Source organism: Cheilinus undulatus, linkage group 8 (assembly GCF_018320785.1).
Source record: "Cheilinus undulatus linkage group 8, ASM1832078v1, whole genome shotgun sequence".
Classification (NCBI taxonomy): domain Eukaryota; kingdom Metazoa; phylum Chordata; class Actinopteri; order Labriformes; family Labridae; genus Cheilinus; species Cheilinus undulatus.
In genome coordinates this window covers 7,301,319-7,323,168 of record NC_054872.1, presented here as the reverse complement: position 1 = coordinate 7,323,168, position 21,850 = coordinate 7,301,319, and the positions used below count along the sequence as shown (strand labels likewise).

The following is a 21,850-nucleotide window of genomic DNA, read 5'->3' as shown; positions in this document are numbered from 1 at the left end:
AGCTCTTCTGCTCTAGCTCACTACACGGCAGCCCGAGAGCACACTGAGCAGTGCCAGGCAGCAGGCAGAGGCTGTAGCTTCCAGGCAACAGCTGAGCTCCCGTGGGCATCGGGGGAGAACCGAGCAAGATGTGTGAGTGAGGGGGGTGAAGTATAATGTGTCCCGCTCATCCACTCTTTGGCTGGCCCATCCAATATGCTCAGCCAGATTGTCTGTGCCCAACGAGAGCCAGCCTGGAGGGACTCTAACCACTGATTCAATGCGTCATGTGTCTGTGTGCAGCAAAAGTTTCTTGCCGAGTTTTCCTCTCTGTATGTGGATTTGTGACATATATGTACTGGGTTTCTGTTTGCATGTGTGCAAACGCCCATATGGCTCCACATATGTAACTAGAAGGCAGAACTTCATGTCCTGACACAAGCAGAAACTCTCAGCGTCTGGCTCATTCTGGGGGGGGGGGGGGGGTTGGTCGGCTGTACTTTAACACTTCTACACCCGTCAGTGTTGAGAGGAAGTGGACCAGAAAACCCCAGAGTGCACTTGTGCTTACCTAATCCACTCCATTACCTCCGAACAGTAACACACATGCCAAAAACGGAGCAAACATCATACAAATTTAACTTCCGTCTGTCGGATAGCATCATGATCATGCACAGAAAAGTTTTGCTGTATTTTGCTCTTCCAAAAGCAACATTTAGGCAGAAAGGGTAAAAAAATACAACAGCCTAAGGTGAAGCTCACAAAAGAAAAAAAATCCTCCTTATTTCTAACGTTATTTGACTGTATTGTTCCATACTAAGTATTTATGTTCTGTTCTGTAAGCACTGTGCTAACATATACTGATTTATCTTTATAATGCTTCCATGCTCTCAGTAGCCAGGCTGGATGCATTATGTTCTCAGGTCGTCTGCCTGTACAATAACTGGATGCAATATAACTAAGAGCAAAATTAAGCTGGTACCCAGGGGCGTACCTAGGGATTAAGAGCCCCCTGAAAGAATATTAACAGGGCCCGCCTTCACCGGCTAGCCAAGCAACAAATGTTGCATCAGTTTTAAAAATATCTATGCATTTTAATGTACTTCTGAACCATAATATCCCCATTTATGAGCAACAGTTTTACTATGGTTAAATCAAATTTACTTGCATTATTTTGCAGCACTGGACTGCACCATTTGGACATTTTTAAGGGAGGAGCAGGTCCCCCAGTATTATATTTTAATTTGACCGATTCATTTAGTCGCTTTTGATTCAATAATGGCACTATTTACTGAGAAAAATAAATAAAAACACACTTTTTTATTGAAGGCTTCTCAAGGACCCCTCTCTACTGTGGGTCTGGGTAATCAGTACCCATACTGGGTGTCATTAAAGAATCCAGTGGTGGTATGCGGTCTGAATTGCTTTTGAATCATCTGTGCTGGACGGTGTCTGATTGCCATCCTACTTAACATGAGTCAACTGTCCAACAGTGCTCTGCATCTGCAGAGTACCAGAGCACCAGAGTACCAGCCATGCTGAGGTACTTGTTAATGATCTAAAGTCATTTTTAAACATTTCCTGTCTCATCAAAAAATGTCATATCCATGCAACACAGGTTAATTTCACCCACCCTCGAGGAGAAGAAGGTAAACAATCTTAATAGCAGGATAGTCTTCACTGTCTGCAAAAAAAAAAATGACATTACAATAGTTTCTCTTTCTGCCATATGTATTGTAGTTTTGCTCTCACACTGCAGTGCTCACTTAGCGCTGTAAAGTTAACGATCAGCATGTCTGTGCTGGTGATGTGCAATGGAACAGTTTGTTGCTGTAAGCAGGAATATACTCATTTAAAATCGGCCTTGTGTAATTGAGCGTCTGCCTGGAGCTTCATGCTGGCTGGTTTATCAGTGACTGTATCACCTGTAGCCTGAACGTGCATGCAGACTTCTCATAGAGGAGGACAAACAGGCTTTGTCTGCTCAGTTTTTTTTATGTAGATTATTAAAACAAGAAACTCTTGGTTTTGGTTAACATCTGACATAACAGAGGTTGAGCATGACATGCTTCAAGTCAAATGACTACCACTGCACGTCCTGTGATGTGACTACTGTGCATTCTCACTTGCCATTGCAATTGTAAAGGGATATATCATTAAGCCCTAGTCTATATGGATCACAGACCACTGCCATACTGATGACGTGACACTTACTGTATCAGACTGGTATTTACCTGCACAAGGAGGGTAAGACACAAAAGGTCATTGCTAAAGAAGTGGCTGTTCATAGACTGCTGTATCCAAGCATATTCATACAGTTGAACGGAGGGGAAAAAATGTGGCCAAAAAAAAAAAAAAAAAGATGCACAAGCAACAGGAATAACAGCAGCCTTGAGAGGATTGTGTAGTGAAGCCCGTTCAAGAATTTGGGGGATCTCCACAAGGAGTGGAGTGCAGCTGGAGTCACCGCACATAGACCTATCTAGGACATGGACTATAACTGTGGCACTGTGTCATTGTGCCACTTGCTTGAGATCCAGTGAAGTTTCCACAGTCAGTAATGGTTTGGGGAGCCATGTCATCAGCTGGTGTTGGTCCACTGTGTTTTATCAGGTCCAAGGTCAGCGCAGTCGCCTACAAGGAAGTTTTAGAGCACATCATGCTTCCCTGCTTACCAGCTTTATGGAGATGCTGATTTCATTTTTGGCGGTGTGGGCAGGACTTGGCACCTGCCCACACCGCCAAAAGTACCAAAACCTGTTTAAGGACCTTGGTATCCCTGTGCTTGACTGGCCAGCAAACTCTTCTGACCTAAACCCCGCAGAGGCTCTATGGAGCTCGGTGAAGAGGAAGATGTCATCTTGTATCACAATTCAGGTACACTTGAATTGTGTCAGAGATCAACTTTTCAAGTGGACTATGTGATGAAGTGGCCTGACTCCCTAATAGAAACCACCCTGGGTTGTTGGTGATATTATTTCAGTCTTCTAGTGACAGCCATTCCAGGTGATTTTTGTTCTGCAGAATATTTCCAGGTTTCAAAAAGGAGAAAAATCAAATTTTGCCACCAGCCTCCCTAACACATTTTCATGTAATGTTCAGAGGCATCAAACCAACACATTTCCCTCTCTTCCTTTGTTGCCTGCAGAGCGTGCCATTTGTTTGTTGTTGGTTTTTTACCATTTTAATAAAAAAAGGCTTATTTCAGAACATTTCTGAAGACGTGAGAAGGCAGCGATCAATCAGTGTAAACAAGGCATCAGAGAGCCGTTTTAATCCTCGTAAGCAAGTCCAAGCTGTGTGCACGAGGAGGGCCGGCTGCTGCGGTGACATTTTCACCGTGGAGACACATCTCCCAGCTGGGGAGGAAATTGTCTCTAATTGCTCCTGATTGGCTCCTGTTGACTCCTGATTAGAAGTGACGGCCTCATTAACATGCGAGCAGTACAGGGCCGTCCTTAATGGCCGAAAACCATCGTGTCTGACAAAGAACCCCACTGACACCAAGACTGTGGAGATATCACCTTTTCTGCTGTGAGGAGGACAGATCGCTCTGTGCTGACAAATAAACAGCTGACCAAAATGAACACTAAAATAGTTCTGGGACGGACAACTTTCACATTACACTCACTGCCAGAGGGCCAAACTGTTACTAACTCCAAAATATTTTCAATTTAGCAGTTATAAAAACTCACAACTAACAAAGGGCACAAACATACGTATAACTTTCTTTAGAAGAAACAGGGTCAGAGGTATCCATTAACACAAAGTTAAACACATAAACAATGACATGCATATGTCTGTTGTTACATTATCAGAAGGTTTTAACAACTAATTTGATCGTTTGGTCCAGATAGGGTTAACAGACTTGGGTGGATATTCACAAATAAAGGATATCTGCCTCTAATGACTCAATAACTCACACTCTATTACTGACTGTCGTGTATGTGGGGATTTAAGGACAACCATGACCATAACCCTTGTTTTTTAAGGTTAATGTTTTAATTCTGAATGTGGTGAAGAGGGGCTGTAGTTTTCAGTAACTTCTCAACATGCTGTATTGTGTGACTACTCACGTTTTTAAAATCAGATTGATTCTTCTGTTTTTATAAAAGGAGCCAATTCAGCAGAAGTTGCCTTTCATTTTTTAAACATTTACAAATAGCATGGAGTGCCGGGATGCTTTTGAGTGTAGGAACATTACAAACAAACAAACAAACAAACAAACAAACAAACAAACAAACAAAAAAACAAAAAACAAAAAAACAATAACCCTTGATGTAGTGCCGGTAGGGACAGTTGAAGTATATAATTTTTGGCCTCCATAGAGCAGGGGTGTCAAAGTCACAAAGAAGGCCAGATTTTGATTTTAGGTCTAACCTGAGAGCCGAACAGGGTCAACATGTAAGTGTCAGCCTCATTTTCACATGACGCATAAAAAATGAAAAACTTAGCTGAAAGTTGATTTGAGGTAAAAAAAAAAAAAAAAAAAAAAAAAAAAAAAAAATATATATATATATATATATATATATATATAATGATAAGAAAACAAACAAACAAAAATGAATAAATAATAAGTTTAAAGACTCAAAATCTAGGATAAAAAGTCAACCTTATTTGTTCAAAATGTTAAACCGTGAAATTAAGTCAGAAAATGTTTTCTTAAAAGACAGGTCTATGAGATAAAATTAAAAATCATGAGTTTTGAAGTCCAAATAAAAAAAAAACAATTAAAAATTATTAGTTTTGAAGCTCAAAATATGAGGTTATATTAAAAATAACAAGTTGAAAAGGTCAAAATAAAATATAAAAGTTGAAATCCTACATTTTGAAGCTCATGTATGAGATTATATTAAAAATTACAAGTTTTAAAGATTAAAAGAAAATATAAAAGTAGAAATCTTAAATTTTAGAGCTTAAATATGAGATCAAATTAAAAATCATCAAGATTAAATTTGAAAAAAGGAAAAAAATTTAATCCTTAATTTCAGAGGTCAAAAATAATTATAAAATTAAAAATTGGATGTTTAAAAGGTAAAACATATGAGAATGGTTCTTAATTTGACAGTCCAAAAGTTAAATTTCGGAGTTGAAAAGTTTAAAACATGAGATAAAATTAAAAATCATGAGTCCAAAAGACAAAATCTGACTTAGAATTTACAATTGTGAAACTAAAATGTTAAGATATGAAATAAAAAGTCAAAATTACAAATTGAAAAGGTGAAAATTTAAAATTAAGTCAAAATCATAAGTTGAAGTCATAATTGTGCTATGCAAATATGGAAACATTGGAAATGTGAAAAAAAAAAAAAGATTTCTTTTCTAATATTCCTGTTGTTTTTTTTTCTTTTTTTTATCAAATTGTTTTAACTTTTTACTTTTAGAATTCTTTTTTACTTCACAAGGAAATTTTGTATCACCAAGGTTAAGTTTGAATTTTTGTATTAGAGGAAATCTGCAGACCTCACATTGCTGAGCCAGTTATAATAAAAATATGATATGATCATGCGGGCTGGGTATACCTGTGCCGCGGGCCGGATTTGGCCACTGGACTTTGAGTTTGAAACCCCTGCCATAGAGTACCAGGCCAGGTATTGGAGCATATGCCCGTTTCAGCACTTTGCCGTGCCAACCATGCCCGTTGGTACTGTCAAGCCTACTGATTGTCCATGCCCCATCTCTCCAGCTTTCCTCCCAGCTGACTCCTCCATGATGTATACTGCTGCTCCTGAGGTCCAACCTACAGGGTCCCAGGCACCCAGTTTGTGGAGAGTTGGCGCTGTCTTGAGAAACTGTGCCAGGTGCTTGTGAAAGCTCAGCTGGTGCTCCAGCAGCTCACCCTTCCCATCTCCACTTTCCTGAGAACATCAGCATTAGACACACAGTCTTAACAACAATTCCCCAAAATGCAGAGAGAAGTTGTCACAAAGAAGTCCAGCTGGTGCCTCTGGTCATCAGTCAGCATCCAGGCCTCAGAAGAGTAGAGTAAGACTGGGAGGACCTGGACTAAAAGACTCTTGTCCGCATGCTCAGATACCAGGGGGGCCACACCGCCTTGCTCAGCGAACCCATCGCTACATGCACAAGTCTGTGGTGGATCTCAGCCTCACAGTTAGAGCCTCGATCACTCTGCCAAGGTAGTCCATGACTTCCACAGACACAGATTTAACAGCAGAATCCAAAGCATCCTTGTAGAGCAGGGGTGTCAAACTCAAGGACCAGGGCAGTGATCGGCCTGTAATACAGCTGCATCCGGCCTGCAAGATCATATCTTAATTCTATCATAAGTGGCCCACCAGTATGAGGTCTGCAGATTTCCTCCAGTATAAAGCCACCAAGGCAGCAGTGGAGGAAAATTAGGGTTATGTATCTCACCAACGGACACAAAAAAGATCTAGAACATTTCCTGTATTTATAATTTTTCATTGCTGTAAAATCACTGAAACATTCTCTTATGTTGGAGCAAAAACGCTGAATGAATGAAACCCTCCAGCTTGCAAAGCAGATCTGCAAAATTATGAAGGACAAATGTGCTTTTTATTAGCATTTTCTGAAACCGTGTCTTCAGCATTGAAGGAATGTTCCTTTTGTTGCACAGCTGCTGAACAGCAGGGGGTTAGAAATGATTTTGTTATTCTTCTTCATGTTTTATTTCCTACATTAAATACAGCCGTCTCTGCGTGCGTTCATCTGTTTTGTTTTGCAGATTAACGGCAGTAAAAATCGTTTTATAAATCAACTGGTGCTCCTTCTTTCTGCTCCTTTAGTCTTAGCAGACCCCTCCCAACCAAACACACATGCAGGCACAGATTGAAGGAAACACGTTCCTAAATTGTTGCACAGATTGCAGACAGGCGGCTGTAATCAGTATTTGGGGAACATCTTTTGCTTTAAAAGCGAAATTAATAAATCAACCAAAGGACTCATTATTTTGTCAAATATTAAATTAATTCAAAGCCCTACGAGCAATCTGTCAATGTTTCCTGGAGTTAAAAGCAGCGTCTGCTCAGTGATTCTCCTCTGTTACTTCTCAGAGGGTTTAGTCCTGTTTGTCAGGTGTCAAGTCAAATCTACTTCTGAAGCTCATTTAAAACAACATAGGCTTTCAGAATGTCTCACAAACATCAGCAAAGAGAGAGTAAAAAACCCAAATAATACTTCAAAATCCCCCCCCCGGATTCTTACAAAAGATGATGTCTGGAAATCAGGAAGTGTTGGTACCACCAGGGTTGTACAGTTTGTCAAACAGGCACAAGAACATGCATGTGGACACCTTTTTCTTCTAGAACATTATGGGTCCCAAGCTGATATGATGAAGAGAAGAAGCGGTAGCACATATCATAAGTGTTTCTATCTGAGTCTCTCAGGCTTGTCAACAGTCACTGATGAGGATATCTAAGATCTGAGGCTGCTTTAACATCCAACCTCCATGCAGGTGTGAAAGCCGTCTCACCTGGCTTACCGGTCGTCAGGATGTTCTTGGGGATCGTGACTCGGTCCTCAGAGTTGCGGGCCCAGTCCACCATACCTCTCCAGCCCTTCATGGGGAAGCTGATGTCTGCGTGACCCAACACGGGACGCTTGTGGATGCTCAGAACTGCAAAGGTGTCATAAATAAAAAAGAAAAGAATTTTAGTTTAAAGACCTGAAAGACCAAAGTCTACTCTACATATAAACACATGGCACTATTACTGAGACTATCATATCAGACTCTTTTCCTGCACTGTGCAGGCGCACAAAAAAAAAAAAAAAAAAAAAAAAAAAAAAAATAATTGGTTTGTGGAAGTATTTATCAGAAAGAAAGGGTTTAAAATCTTTAGGGTTACAAGCAGGATGACTGAAGGCTTAAATACTATTGGGAGCCTTTAACAACCAGATTAAGACACAGACTATAAACCTAGGAGTGGTTTTAGTTTCTGATTTAAAATTTTATATTCATTTTAACAAGGTCATTAAACCAGCATGTCTTTCATTTTTCACTGTCAACCATTTTTCTTCTGCTTTTTTTTGGATGAAATTTTCAGCAGAAGACTTTAACTCACACTTTTATCACTTGCACTATATTATTGTTACTCCTTCATAACTGGATTCTGAATTTACAACTCTTTCACAAAGCCCCTGAAAGAGACTTTACTAGAAAAAAAGAAAAATGAATGTGACGAAGTCAAGGAGGACTCCTGGGTGGACCTGCTCCGGTGTTCATATACACTATCAACCCTGATAGCTACACAGACCCACACAAACTAAGTTAACTTTACTTTATGATCATGTATGTACTCTTACTTATTTTATCAAGTAATACTTAACAGCAGGCTGAAGGAAACCTTTTTACTGCTGTTTCAAGCAAAGTCAACTTAAAGCAGATGATTAACCCTCAGGCCCTCCTAGAGCCCTTTTAGGGCTTTTTGATTGTATTTTTTGCTCTTTGGCAGTTAACATGTTAAAACGATGATATTTGACAAAGATGTTCATTTTTTAATGAATCTTTGAAATTTCATCATTCACACTGTGTTGACAGAATTTTCCACTGTGTAGACAAAAAAACTCAAACTCTCCCTCCTAAAGCCCTTTTAGGCCTCACTGACTACCATTAAAACCACTTATTTTCATTCTACTGCCACTGCAATACAGAAATAAGAAGTCTTGTTAATTCCTCTGTAATACAGTCATTCAAAGGTAAAAATATTGCACACCAAAATAATACTGCCAAATTTCACCATTTTTCAATGTTTGCAGAGAGGCATTGTGGGAGATAATGACCTTGTTTGAACTGACAGGATATAACAGTGACTGTAGGCCAGTGGAATTAATTATTTCAACTAAAACTACTTTGGGTGTTTTCTATGGATGTCAGTGTCTGGTGAAAAATTAAAATTATGAAAATGAATTCACATTTGCTATTATATGATGAGGACTGGAGTTAAGGACCAAATGTTAAAAAAAACAAGTTTTTTCTTTCATGTTTAATATTTCTAAATTTATAGAGTGTGTGTGTGTGTTTTAAATTATTTTGTTATCACACAAAACTTAAAAGTATGTCAAAATCAGTGTTGCTGCTAATCATTGACATATCCAAGACTAATAATCCCTGCACAAAAAAAACATCTGCTTTGCATTTTTCAAATAGAAAATAATTCATGTTTTTGTGTCAGAAAATGTGGTGTTATGTAAATAAACTGGCATTTATAGGGTTAAAATTATGAAAAATAATTCACATTTGCAATACATGATGAGGACTGGAGTTGAGGACCAAAAATCTTTAAAAAACATTTTTTCATTTATTTTTAAGTACTTTTAAATATATCCAATGTCCTAAAAGGGATTTAAGATGGAGAGTGTGATTTTTTTAAAGGAGGGCTTGGGGGTTAAGGTCTAAGGGCTGGGCTGCCAGTTTGTTAATTCACACCACTGTCCAGTACGGGGTGATAACCAGGTTAAAGCAACACTCAACCAGGCAGAAAAAAGAGATGAAATGTAACAGTGTGAGCTGTCTGGGCATGTGTTTAAGCCATGTTTGCCCTCACTGTAAACACAAGTGAGGACAACACAGCATATCTTTAAACTTTCTAAAGAGGTCCACAGCTTTGTAATACATAAATAAGTGCACACATGTGGGCAGAGCATGGCAAACTTCTGTTGTCCTACTTTGGCTGTTCTTGATAAAGCAGTAGAGGAGAAACCATGCTTCTGCTTACTTTAACTTCTACAGGAGAAACCACGCAACTGTCCTGCACTGACCAAACAGTTGATGGTTGTTAAAAAAAATTAGTTTTGTTAACTTAAATATTCCAATGTTGCTATTTGAGCTCTATTTTCTGAGCTAACAGAACACAGTTAAAATTTTCAATAAACAGCACTAAATCATTTTAAGTGTTTTTGTCATTGTACTCAAATTACTTGTCAATCATCTCTTAATCTGCAGTTTTCCCAGAAAGCCTTTGGGCATCAGACACTTTTACACCATGAAAGAAGTCATCGACTCAGACATGTTTGGAGCAACTTCATTTACATGAAGATGCACTTTTCAGTCATTCACTGTAAGACCGAGGAGTTGAAGGTTAAAACAACAATCAAACTGTGTTAACTTATTATCTTAAGTTACTTAAACTCAAGCTACACTCTAAAAAGAAAACTGCTTCAATTGTTAACAAGTAATTGAATTAAGTTTGTTCAACTCAATTTAACAAGTTGCATGAACTTAGCTCTAGTTGCAACTTGTTTTTTTTTTAGAGTGTATAAAAGCTTTTGGAACACAATATCTTATTAACTTTACTGAGGTCTAAAAGTTAATAAGGCAATCAGTTTGCATCATGTATTTTTAATTGGGTGTTACTGCATAGTTTCTGTTTTTCCATCCCTGATGTCAGTAGTTGCTCTATGGTTTGTCGTCTGGTGGCCAGTCTGACTCTGCAGACGTCAGCACTGACAGGTACGCTGCCTGTGAGACTGGACCTGGTCCTTCCAGAGGGGATACAATTGATTCATCCCATTTCTGACAGATGTCTGTTTTAAGTTAAAATCTGATTGGCTCATGTAGGCTTGTGACATAGCCACAAAATTTAGGGTGGGGATAGATAATTTTTGATTTAGGGATTTATATGAAAGAAAAAAAAAACCCTTGCAAGGTTAGATCCCTAGCTCTCCCTACCTGAGTTTATTTTCTTTTGTTAAATATAGTCTGTTTAGCTGCATGTCTGCCTAGTCAGGGGACCTGCTGCAGCCAGGTCTGACTCAGGTGTGAAGTGGGGGAGGGGCTGAGACAGAGCAAAGGCTGAGGTGAAATGTTTGGAGAGGAGAAGTGGCTGTGACTCCTGGATTGACTGTGGATCTGTACAATGACTGTGGTTTTCCCAGAGAAGGATAACTCAAGACCACTCCGTTGTTATGGTGATGCCTCCTCCGGACATGAACCTGATCACTGCCGAGCAAGAAGGCCATAAATATTGGAGATCACTGAAAAAGAACCTACAAGAGTAGGACATATAGAAGAACGGTCCGAGGATTGGTGAGTCAGCTGCAAATGGATTATTTTTGGATTTTTGCAATGCATGGCTTTTGTTTTTTGTTTTTGGGCTGGATTGTTCCCTATTTTGAATTTTGAAGGACCAGTTTTTGGACATCTAAAGGGGCTTCTGGATAATCAATGGAACTGAAACTCTAAGGGGGAAACCGAAATAATGGGAGGACGTTGTCTTCTGTTTTTGTTTGTTGGGATTTCAGGGCCTCATCTGGAGACTTAAAGGGGACTGTAGCGAGGGAAGGAGAACCTTTTGTTGATTAAATTCTGGTCATTGAATGGGTTTAATGAGTTTTTTGTGGTGATTTTTCTGGGTTATTGGCTGTTTATTTGAGTTTTCAGATCTTTTTGACTGCTTGCCTCCTTAATTGAGTAACTGACTAAAATCAAATTATTATTTACACTGGTTTTGACCCCGTGAAGTATAACAAACATTTAGAAAAGTAAGCGGATTGTTATAGGCTGATCGTTTGAAGGTGTCTGGAGTTGTAAAGGTTTAACTAAAAGAGGAGAAAGAAAATAATTCTGTTGGAAATCGAATATATTGAAAAGTAAAAAGTTTTGGTACAATACACAGCCAAATGTGTGGATGGATGAAGAGGCTGGTCCAATCTGTAAAGTGGCATCTTCTTTCTTAGTTTCTTTCTTTAATGTTACTTTTAATCTTCTGTTTTCTTTCTCTTATTTCTGTCCATATGTATTTTTCTGAAAAACATCTTGGTGTTAAGCGGCTGGTCTAACCTGCGTGGGTTACGAAGACAATCAAAGCAGGTGTTGATGATTATGATTGGCTGCAGATGTTCGTTGTGTTATTACATAGTGTGACTGTGTTTGTGTGAGTGTGCATACACCTACAGTTATCTCTGTGTCTATTTATAGTGCTGATTATAGATTTTATTGTTTCTTTGTTTCATTATCCTACCTGAGGACTTGAGATCAAACTTCATACTTAAAGCTGCTAATTTTTCTCTAACTGTTCCTGAAACAAACAAGACTGATAAAGAGATGATATAAAATCACCCTGCTGATTTAAATGTCTTTAATTTTTACATGATGAAAAATAAATTGAGATTATAAGATAGCTGGAAAAACTCTAAGAAAAAAAATCCATCCATCCATCCATCCATCCATCCATCCATCTATCCATCCATCCATCCATCCATCCATCCATCCATCCATCCATCCATCCATCCATCCATCCATCCATCCATCCATCCATCTATCCATCCATCCATCCATCCATCCATCCATCCATCCATCCATCTATCCATCCATCCATCCATCCATCCATTCATCCATCCATCCATCCATCCGTTCATCCATCCATCCATTATTTCAGCCATTTCAAGTGGGCAAAATTTGACTTAGTGGGCAAACTATCACAAAGTGCCCTCTTTAATGTCTTCTACATGGGTAAAATTTGATAAGATGCTCTCTGGTGCCCCCAAAGGGAGCAGATTTTGCTAAAGTGGCCACTTTGGCACCCTGGAAATGGGCACAATTTCACAAAACTCCCTCTTTGGAGACTCTTTACTGGTAAAATTTTGACAGAGTGTCCTCTTTGATGTCCTCTACAGTGGTGAAATTTGACAAGATGCCCTCTTTGGTGCCCTAAAAGTGGGCATAATTTGGCAAAGTGACCACTTTGACACCCTCAAAGCGGGCAAAATTTGATAAAGCTCCCTCTTCATTGCCCCTTAACTGGGCAAAATTTGACAAAATGCCCTCTTTGGTCCCCTAGTAGGAAAAATTTGTCAAAGCTTGTGTGCTTCTGGTGCTCCACAGCATACTGCAGGGGCCCTTTTTATTATTTTTGCCCCTGCCCCTCAAACATCCTGAGTCTACTACTACTTCATTGAATGGCTAGCTAATATCTTCTTTATTTCAAGCTTTCTACACTGTCTAAGTACTAAGTGTGCACTGAACAGATTACAGGGGATAAGTGAACAGGAGTATTCATTTAGCACTGGTGTCCACTGACTCACAGGTGGGGGTGGTCTTTTTTAATCTTTATTTCAGAACTATGATTCTTAGCTCATATATTTAACTTTTATTGTAATAACATTGACTTCTTTTTAAATCTCAGTATTATGGAAAGTTATCTCAGGAGGGGGTTTTATTGGATTTTATTCTGAAGATGGACTTTGCATGAACTATGTGAGTGTAAAATGATGGCATATGCTTCTGTAGAAAACAGAGTTCTTGCAGAATAATCTCTGTTTTAGGAGAAAAATGGTTTACTCATCAATCAAAGTAGAACGACAGTATGCACACGTACTGCTATCATTTGCACTAAATTAAGGGAACTACAATAGACTGAGAATACGAAGTTCCTCCACCCTTACAAAAATAACGCGTAAAAATGTTTACGATGTTTAAAGTGGTGCTGATCAGGTAGTCAGCTGGCTTTAACCCAGATCAGAAATGCATTTAAGGATTTAGGGATTGTATGAATGTCATTGGATGATTTGAACTTAAAAAAAAGTAAGCAGTGACTGTTGAGATCTACCAAATTGATTCATTATTAGGTTTTTTATTTCATAATGATGATTATTTATATTATGACTCAACACTTTTTAACAACAACAACAACAAAAAAAAGTGATTAGCTTTTGTGCGTTTCCTCGTCTTTGTTACTGGCAGAGACGGGCTTACATAAATAACAGCTGAAATTTCAAATAGAACAAAAAAAAAAAAGGACCAAAATAACCACCCTGAAGCAGTTGGAGTCTGGTGAATCCCCACATCCAAACAAGTCGACTACTTTGATAAGTTGGAGGAGGAAACTCTGATGTAAGTCATCATTGGCAGATGATGGAGCATTCCTGCATGTTTGCTTCTGCTGGAGGAGTGGGAGGGAAGAGGAGGTCAGTGGGCCCTGGGGAGGAAACTGTGCCGGTGTGGGCGGCTGTTTGGCTCCAGACAGCGAGGTGGCACCGTTATAAACAGGACCTCTCATCTGGCCTCAATTCCCACGTTCTCTCCCTCGACTCGGCTCCAACTCTGCCTGGTTTTTATCTGTGGGTCACTGAGAGCAGCACAGCCTCTGTGATGACTACACAAAATTATTTCCCCACAGTTTGAGAAAACAGAGCGTTTACACTCCAGCGGGCAGTGGGAGGAGACAGCAGGTGGTTCTGAATGTGGATTTAAAATCCCATGACACCCATGTAAAGACCCAGCACCCTGGGGAGAGGTTGTTTTTATCCGTGGGTTTGATGGCCTGATGCAGATAGAGAGGAACAGATATAGCTACAGGAAGAGGGACTGTCATGGTTGGACAACAATATTAATTTAATAGAAACAGAATGATATATAACAAATTAAGGAGGCAAATGCAAAGCTCCATGGTAACTGGAGGACACATGGAGCCAGTTAAAGACCATAGTTCACACTTTCATAATCTAGGGACACCACTGACAACAACCTATGCTAAGTTTAATCCTCAAACTGTCACTATTCTTTGTTTCTAACAACTAAACAATTTTTAAAAAGAAAAAAAACCCACTGCATATATGTAGGAGTCACCAGAAATAGTTGAAAATTCACTGATTTATTCCAAAGAACATCATTTGACTGCCAATTTGACAGTAGAATGTCTGTTTATTAAACAAGGACTATACCATTCCAGCTATATGGGGGTGTTAGATATCTAATTTTACATAGATTAGCCTTCTGTGTCCAAATAAATCATGACTCATAGCCTATCTTTACATGCATATCAGCTAAATATTACTTGGAAGGAATAATACTTGCATTAGTCAGTGAATTTATGGTTGACTATACAAATTGGTGGTGAGCAATGCTGCTCAGCTTGCCTTTTATTCCTTTTAAGTTCCCTTAATGCTACCAATTCCAGGTAAGCAGACACGACCACAGGAATTTTAAGGCCCCTAAAAGACCCAGTTAGGGCCCCACCTAGACGTGATTCAACAATATAAACTTAAACACCATTGGCCATCGGCTGTAGTGCCCACGTTGGCCAACATTTGCCTTTAAGGCCAGACTTCAATCAGCATCTGGGGTCAAATAGTCAACTCCCCAGTCAACAGTTTCCACCTTTTCCCCTACTTGAGTTTGCAATAATTATGGACAGGGTTACCTTACGGGGTATAACAACGGCTGCTGGTGTAGCAATTAGCTTGGCTGTAGCTTTAGTATCGTAGCAATTTTTATCAGAACTGGACCTAATTTCTATAACAAAACAAGAGCTAAGAGCAACACAGAAAGCTTCTCTTAGCAGAGAAGATGCTTCCAGTCTGTCTCGGCATGAGTTTGATCCACCTACAAACTCCAGCGTTCATAAGCTAGCACCAGCCTGTTGAGCTGAGTTCACCAGTGGAGCTTGCATGTCCACTACCTCATTTTGCCTTGATGCTCTGATTGGCCCTTAATGAATGTGACAGACACAATATTCATCCAATCACCTTCTGGTACGTTCCTGAAAAGTCCTGCCTTTCCCAAATGTGTGTATTGGAGGTTTCATAGACTACAAAACACATCCCTGCACTGGATATATGAAACAGTCTATTTAGCATGTGAGGTTAAAAGATGATGCATAAAGTGAACGACTTTTCTCATACCACTTGACAATATATGGCTTCCAGTGATAGCCAGGGGCTGAAGGTGTTATGTATTTAGGTTGTTCATCTGATTTTGATCATGAAAATGCTTGGAGTATTCCTTTAAATTTGCACAAACATCCAGTTTGACTCAAGGTCACTGGCCCTTTTCATCCTTTGCACCTGAACATGATATCCCATGAATGCTTTGAGGAATATTCTTGAAACTTTGCATGAATGTCCTCTCTGAATCACGGATGCACTGATAAGATTTTGGAAGTCAAATGTCAAGGTCAAAGTCACCCTTTCTTACCCACCTTTTGGTGGAAAATGACTTTAAGTTCTGTGATATTTCTTGTATTTTATTTCTTCCATGATTTCCATGATAATTTATGTGATACTGCTTGCTTTAAATCAACAACTAATTCTAACCATAGTCTTTTAAAACTGCAGAGCAATCATTCTTGAAATGTATGGCAGTTATTCTTTAGTGTTTATGGAACTATCCATTGATTCATGTGATATTCAATACTCCTCTTTAGTACAATAGCTTCTAAGGGATTTTATCTGCAGGTTTTACTTGCTATGTATTTCCTGACCCTTTGTTTCTGCCGGTGTCATACGAACAAAGAAAATCTCCTCCTCTGGCCCCCTGTCCTCCCTCTAATGCTTAGTTATTGTAGACAGATCTTCAGAGGTGGAGAAAATCAAACGGGTGATAAGAGCGTTGGTTTTGATGAGAACAGATAGCTGTGAAGATCTCCTGGATGGAGATAAGGCTGACCTAGGTTATCTGTGACTTCATACATGTCTTGAAAGTCTTTCATCCTCAGGCCGATGACGTCCACAAAGTCCTCGACCAGACGGAACAGCTCTTTGATGTTGGGCCCCAGCTGAGAACAAAAAACACAGAGAGACAGAGGTAGAATAGAAGAAAAAGGATTAGAGATGTAAGGAGGATATTCTTCAGTGTTGATGATACTCTTGACTCTCAAAAGGAGCGTAATAGAGGAGCTGCAAACATGATCTCAACACCTGCTGCTGTTTATTCACCATCATTCACTCTGTGTTTGGTCGGCCATTGTCTTACTTTTCATGATGACAAATTTAAAGAAAACTTTGACACCCAGAGTCAGCCACACAATGCATATTAAAAGAATTATTTTGTGTCAGATCTACGCAAAAGCGTTTGCCATAGTTCATAGTGCCATAGTCCCCGATCTTTATGCAGAAGCCTTCACATGTAGCTGATGTGCACCTCCTTAAAAGATCATGCATCTAATGTCAAGCTCTTTGATTGGTCTGCAGGTAAGCATCAGTAAGTCTTCAGGCATATGGCGATTATATCTACTATACCTCTGTAAGCCAGATAAGATCGTTTGAATTTGTAGCCATAAATGGCTATTGCTCTACCACAGAAACTGTCACTGATGATGTGGCATATCCAGCATTTTATTTTGTCAGTGAAGGGAAGGGCGCTTTTTCACTATTGGGGCACCCAAGAGGGCACTTTACATTTCTTTGTCCACTGGATGGGGACCTTAGAGGGCCCTGAACCAAGTTTTGTCCACTGAAAGGGTGCCTAAGAAAGCACTTTATCCCATTCTATCTTCTGGAAGGGCATTCAAGAGGGCAATTAATCAAGTTCTGTTCATTAGAAGGCCACAGTATTACATCATGTCCAATAAGAGGGCACTCTGGAGAGCACTTTATCATGTTTGATGTAGCATAAGAAGCATCCAAAAGGGCTATGCTTTTTCAAATGTTAGCGGCCAAAGTAGGGATGCGCTCGTCTGAGTTTTAAAAAGTGTTAAAAAACTCAGCTAAAAGCTGAAAAAATATTGGATATATATAGCTGGACAGGTTGGTTCCTGGCCTCAGGAGAAGCTAGGAAACATTGTTGGGGGAGGGACACTCACGTCAGCTTGACTCGCCCGCTGCTACTATGATTAGGCCACGGATAATTAGAGGGAAATGTATGGAAAGAAAAATGGATGGATGCATGGGTGGATGGGTCTGTGGTTTACAAACATTATTGCAGCATTATTTAACATTTGTGAAAGCATCTCCATTTCATAAATATCATCACTACTAGGCAAGAAAAGTGTTTCTAAAAGGTTGTAGGTAACCCATCTTTTTAATTCAGAAATTGTCTGCATCCTTTATACTGGTGTGGTAAATAAACTGCCCCTGTAATCACTATCATCACACACTGCGAGTTAGAAAATGCTCAGTGTTGTCTCACACATATTAGCCATAATAATAAGTGAGTCCTCATCAAATTACTGTGTAAAAATGGAACTCCAAACTTCTTTTCTGGGACAAGAATTGTATTTCTTCCAGTCCGGTCCTCTTTTTTAAGGCTGCCAGTGTGCTGAGGCCTTTGTCACAGTGACACTCCTCCTCCATTGGATGGGCGATGGGATGGAAGCAAAGATAGCTCCACATGAGTGGCTGAGTGCAGCAGATGGATGAGTGGGTGCTCGTGTTGACTCGCCTTCTCATTAGCTTGAGCTATTTCTGTCTGCTCTTCTCTGTCTCTACCTCTGTCAGTCTGAAAAGACACAGGTGGGCTGTTAGTCCACCTGTGTCTTTGTCACTGTGTCGAACTCGTCAATGCTACAGCTCCGCGGATGTTATTATTACTGTCAACAAGAAAAGATGTAATTACAGGTGATGTGACAATGGGAGACAGGTAGAGTGATACCAACCAGTTGGGCTTCCTCCCATCTCTCCCGGTTCTCTTCCATCAACAGATTGCTGACTGACTGCACAAAGTTCTGGAAATAAGACACAAACATTTCACATGAAAAACAATAAAAATAAAAATATTCTGCTCATGTACATAGTGTGAAACATCTCCTTTATATATTTATGTTGCTCATTTTATTCCTCAGCTATTGTTTTACTGGTTATTGTTTCTAAAATTGTTTAAACCCACTTAAATATTTGATCCTCTTGATCTTGGTTTATGTAGCTGGGTTCCTAGGATGCCTGGGCTCCTATGATGAGCTATGATGTCTGGGTTCATATGATGGATTGGCTGATTATCATGGTCTTGTTTTGATTAGTGTTCTTCTATGGCGTGGCTTTATGGAGGCTGTTTGGGTTCCTTTGCTGTGATTGGTTGTTGTCTTGGTCTTGTGTTTTAGTTCTGTTGTGTTTTTATCTTTGCTTTTTCATGCCAAAGCACCTCTCAAAGTCTTTTAAAAGTGCTATTAAAATATAAAGTTTTTATTATCATTGCTCCTTGTATTGCAAAAGGGTTATGGGTTAGGATTAGACATAATGGTGATGATTCATCACAAACTCCATTTATTGATATTCAGGCATAATTCTTTCCATCACCACTGAAATTTAGTGGTGCAATTTCACTCACTATCATTGCTGGCAATTGCCCACTTTCTTTCAAAGCTAAAAAATAAATCAATAGACCCTACCTTTTGAGTTTGGATTTACCATTAGAAAACAACAAATAATTTAAAAAGTAAAGACAGTGGACTCATTTCATTTATTACTTTTAAGATATATTTTTGGTCTTTTTGGTCCTTTTCTTTGGAAACAAAGTGGATAAAGAGAGGAATCAGGGGTAGATAGAATCAATAAAGCCCCTGAAAACCCCAGAGAATAGACCCTCCCTAGTTGTGGTTTATTGATGGTACTGATGCATGTGTGTTGGATTGGTGCTAGCATCCAGGAAAACAGTAACTTCAACTTGAAGCTAAAGAGAATGTCAAGCTATTACTGGGTCAGACATAACAATTTTTAATTCATGCTGCTTTTCAACCCCTCCCTTGGACACTTTGATTTGCCACTTTCCACCAATTTTTGCCACTTTTAGCCAGTATTTGCTGCTTTTTAATTCTGTTTCACCTCGTTTTCTGTCTGTTTTTGACACTTGCTTTTTCCACATTCCTTTTATTTTTTGCCTACAACAACCCATTTTTTGCCATATTTGACACAATTATTTTCCATTGTGGCAAATTTTGCTACTTTTTACCCATTTTTGCCACCTTCAACCCACTTTTGAGACATTCAAAGCCCTTTTCACCATGTTAACTGCTTGTGTTTTCCACTTTCCTCATATCTTTTACCCCCAAATAACCATTTTTTTTACATTTTTGACAGTTGATTTGTGACTTTCAGTCATTTTCTGGCAATTATTGGTTGTTTTAGGTACTTTTTACCCATTTTTGCCATCTTAAACCAATATTTGACACTTTCTAATCCCTTATCACCACATTTTCAGCTAGCTTTTGATACCTCTACTCACTTTTTTATTTGCTTCAAATAACCCTTTTTTTTAATCATTTCTGATGCTTTAAGTTGCCACTTCCCATCCATTTTTGATTTCCCATTTTTTGCCACTTTTTTTTGCTTTTCTTTGACACTTCAAAACTATTTTTTTCAGCTTTCTTCCATTTTTGCCTCTGTTAACCCATTTTTGCCACTTTCTTAAGCAACTTATTACAACTTTTGTTTTTTTTAACCACTTTTAACCCATTTTTGCCACTTTTGTTGCAACTTTTTACTCAATTATGCCTGTTTTTGCCATTTTTTTCCTATCTCTCAGTTTCTTTCTTATATATTTTCTGCCATGCTGATGTTTGTGCTCATCAGGACTTAGATGAATTCAGACTTTACTTTTCAAATAGTTTAGTTCCATCCGCATTTACAACATTACCTAAGAAAGGAAATTCTGTTTTAAGAAAGGAGTTTCGAAGAAGGCTATTTACTAAGAAATTGAAAAGGAGTCATATAAAATAATATTTGCTGTTTTGAAAACAGTGGCCAGATTAAAAAATAAATGGTTATTTTATAAATGGTTTCCACAGCTTAACTTTCCGATGGACCATGGTTTTGCTGACCTTCATAGGCCCCCAATTTAGCTGGGCCCCAGAAAGCTCTTGCCCTTTACCCTCCTTGTGGGTAGCCTCAGTGTCAAGTGACATGTGGCCACAAACAAAGACGTTTTATTCACCCTCATGTCTGCACCGCTGGGACTGTAGTACGCTCGTCTGAAGATCTCAGTCATGTTCTTCAACACATCCAGGATGGCCAGCAGATCGCCGCTGTAGCTCGTCCCGTCACTGGACGTCACACGAAGTTTGTTCATCACCTCTGAAACTCCATCTCCCACAAGGCCACGCTGTGCTTTGGTTAAGTGCTCTCGTGTCTAACAGAGAGAAGAATATGTTAAGTACTATTTATGACGACAACTTTAAGATTAAACTCATTTTTAATATCCGTTGTAACAGTTCCTGTAATTTAACTGCTTTGTGTTGAAATAAACAGTTAATAAAACAGAGCCTGCAGGCTTTACACAATATCCTGGTGAGTTATATTAAATCTAATAATGTTTCACAAATCTGTGCCATGACCAGCATGTCTGAGAGGCAAACATACAGTGTCTAAAACAATGAGAACATTTGTATTTAGGAGGAATTCTGATGGATTCTTTTCATATTTATCTGTAACTGGATGAACCTGCTCTCTGGGCTTATCATTGAGAATATCAAAATTAATTTTAATATTAAAAAATTTCTGAATGCTCACCAAGGTTTGTATACTGCGATAGTCATTAGAAATACATTTCATATAAGTGGGATTCTCCCAGTAGGCGATACCCTCCTCATCCAGGGTGCAGCGGCGAAGGATAAGGCCTGTTTGGAGACACATTAACCGCGGTTTAATCACATTACATCTGTTTCTACTGTAGGGTTAAGGTAAGGTGTGAGCTCACCATTGGCGTTGGGAGGACAGCGTACGGCCGCCGTGTCCCCCGCTGGAGTCATCTTCCACACTACATTGGAGAAGTTGTCCTCACCGCAGATTTCATGAGGCTCTGCACCAGAGAAAGACCAGATGAGCTCCAAGGAGCAGAAAAGGTTACAGGAGCTGGGCTTATCTGTCAATCCATGCATTAAGTTTTAAAACTAGTTTCAGCATGGATGTTATGCTTGAAACTCTCATTGAATAACCAGCCACAATGCCCATCTTTGACCCCAGTGCTTTTAATGTGAAATACTGCTTGACTAGGGTGACCTAAGTTCAAATTTACTTGGGACCGTCCTGAAAAAAATCTATACAGCACTATTATGTCCTAAACGACCCCGTCCCAGTATCAGCAAATTAAACTACAAAAATAATGTGCCTTACCTTCAACACTTCTTCTATAGTTGTATATAAACTACATGGACAAAAGTGTTTGGCCACGCCACATAATTATTGAATCCAGGTGTTTCAATCACACCCGCTCCCATTAAACACCTAGCCGCAGTCTCCATTTGCA

At 39.2% G+C, this 21,850-nt stretch overlaps 1 protein-coding gene across 1 annotated transcript in view; it reads right to left on the bottom strand.

The window, feature by feature from the left end:
- adgrb1a (adhesion G protein-coupled receptor B1a) overlaps positions 1 to 21,850 on the bottom strand; it is a 151,601-nt gene that overhangs the window by 106,095 nt on the left and 23,656 nt on the right. Inside the window, exons 6-11 of the mRNA XM_041793579.1 lie at positions 21,302 to 21,403; positions 21,115 to 21,221; positions 20,540 to 20,734; positions 18,270 to 18,338; positions 16,343 to 16,451; positions 7,433 to 7,576 (exon numbers count right to left, since the gene is read on the bottom strand). Of these exons, the coding sequence (XP_041649513.1) occupies positions 7,433 to 7,576; positions 16,343 to 16,451; positions 18,270 to 18,338; positions 20,540 to 20,734; positions 21,115 to 21,221; positions 21,302 to 21,403 (726 nt within the window). The remainder of the gene's footprint in view (positions 1 to 7,432; positions 7,577 to 16,342; positions 16,452 to 18,269; positions 18,339 to 20,539; positions 20,735 to 21,114; positions 21,222 to 21,301; positions 21,404 to 21,850) is intronic.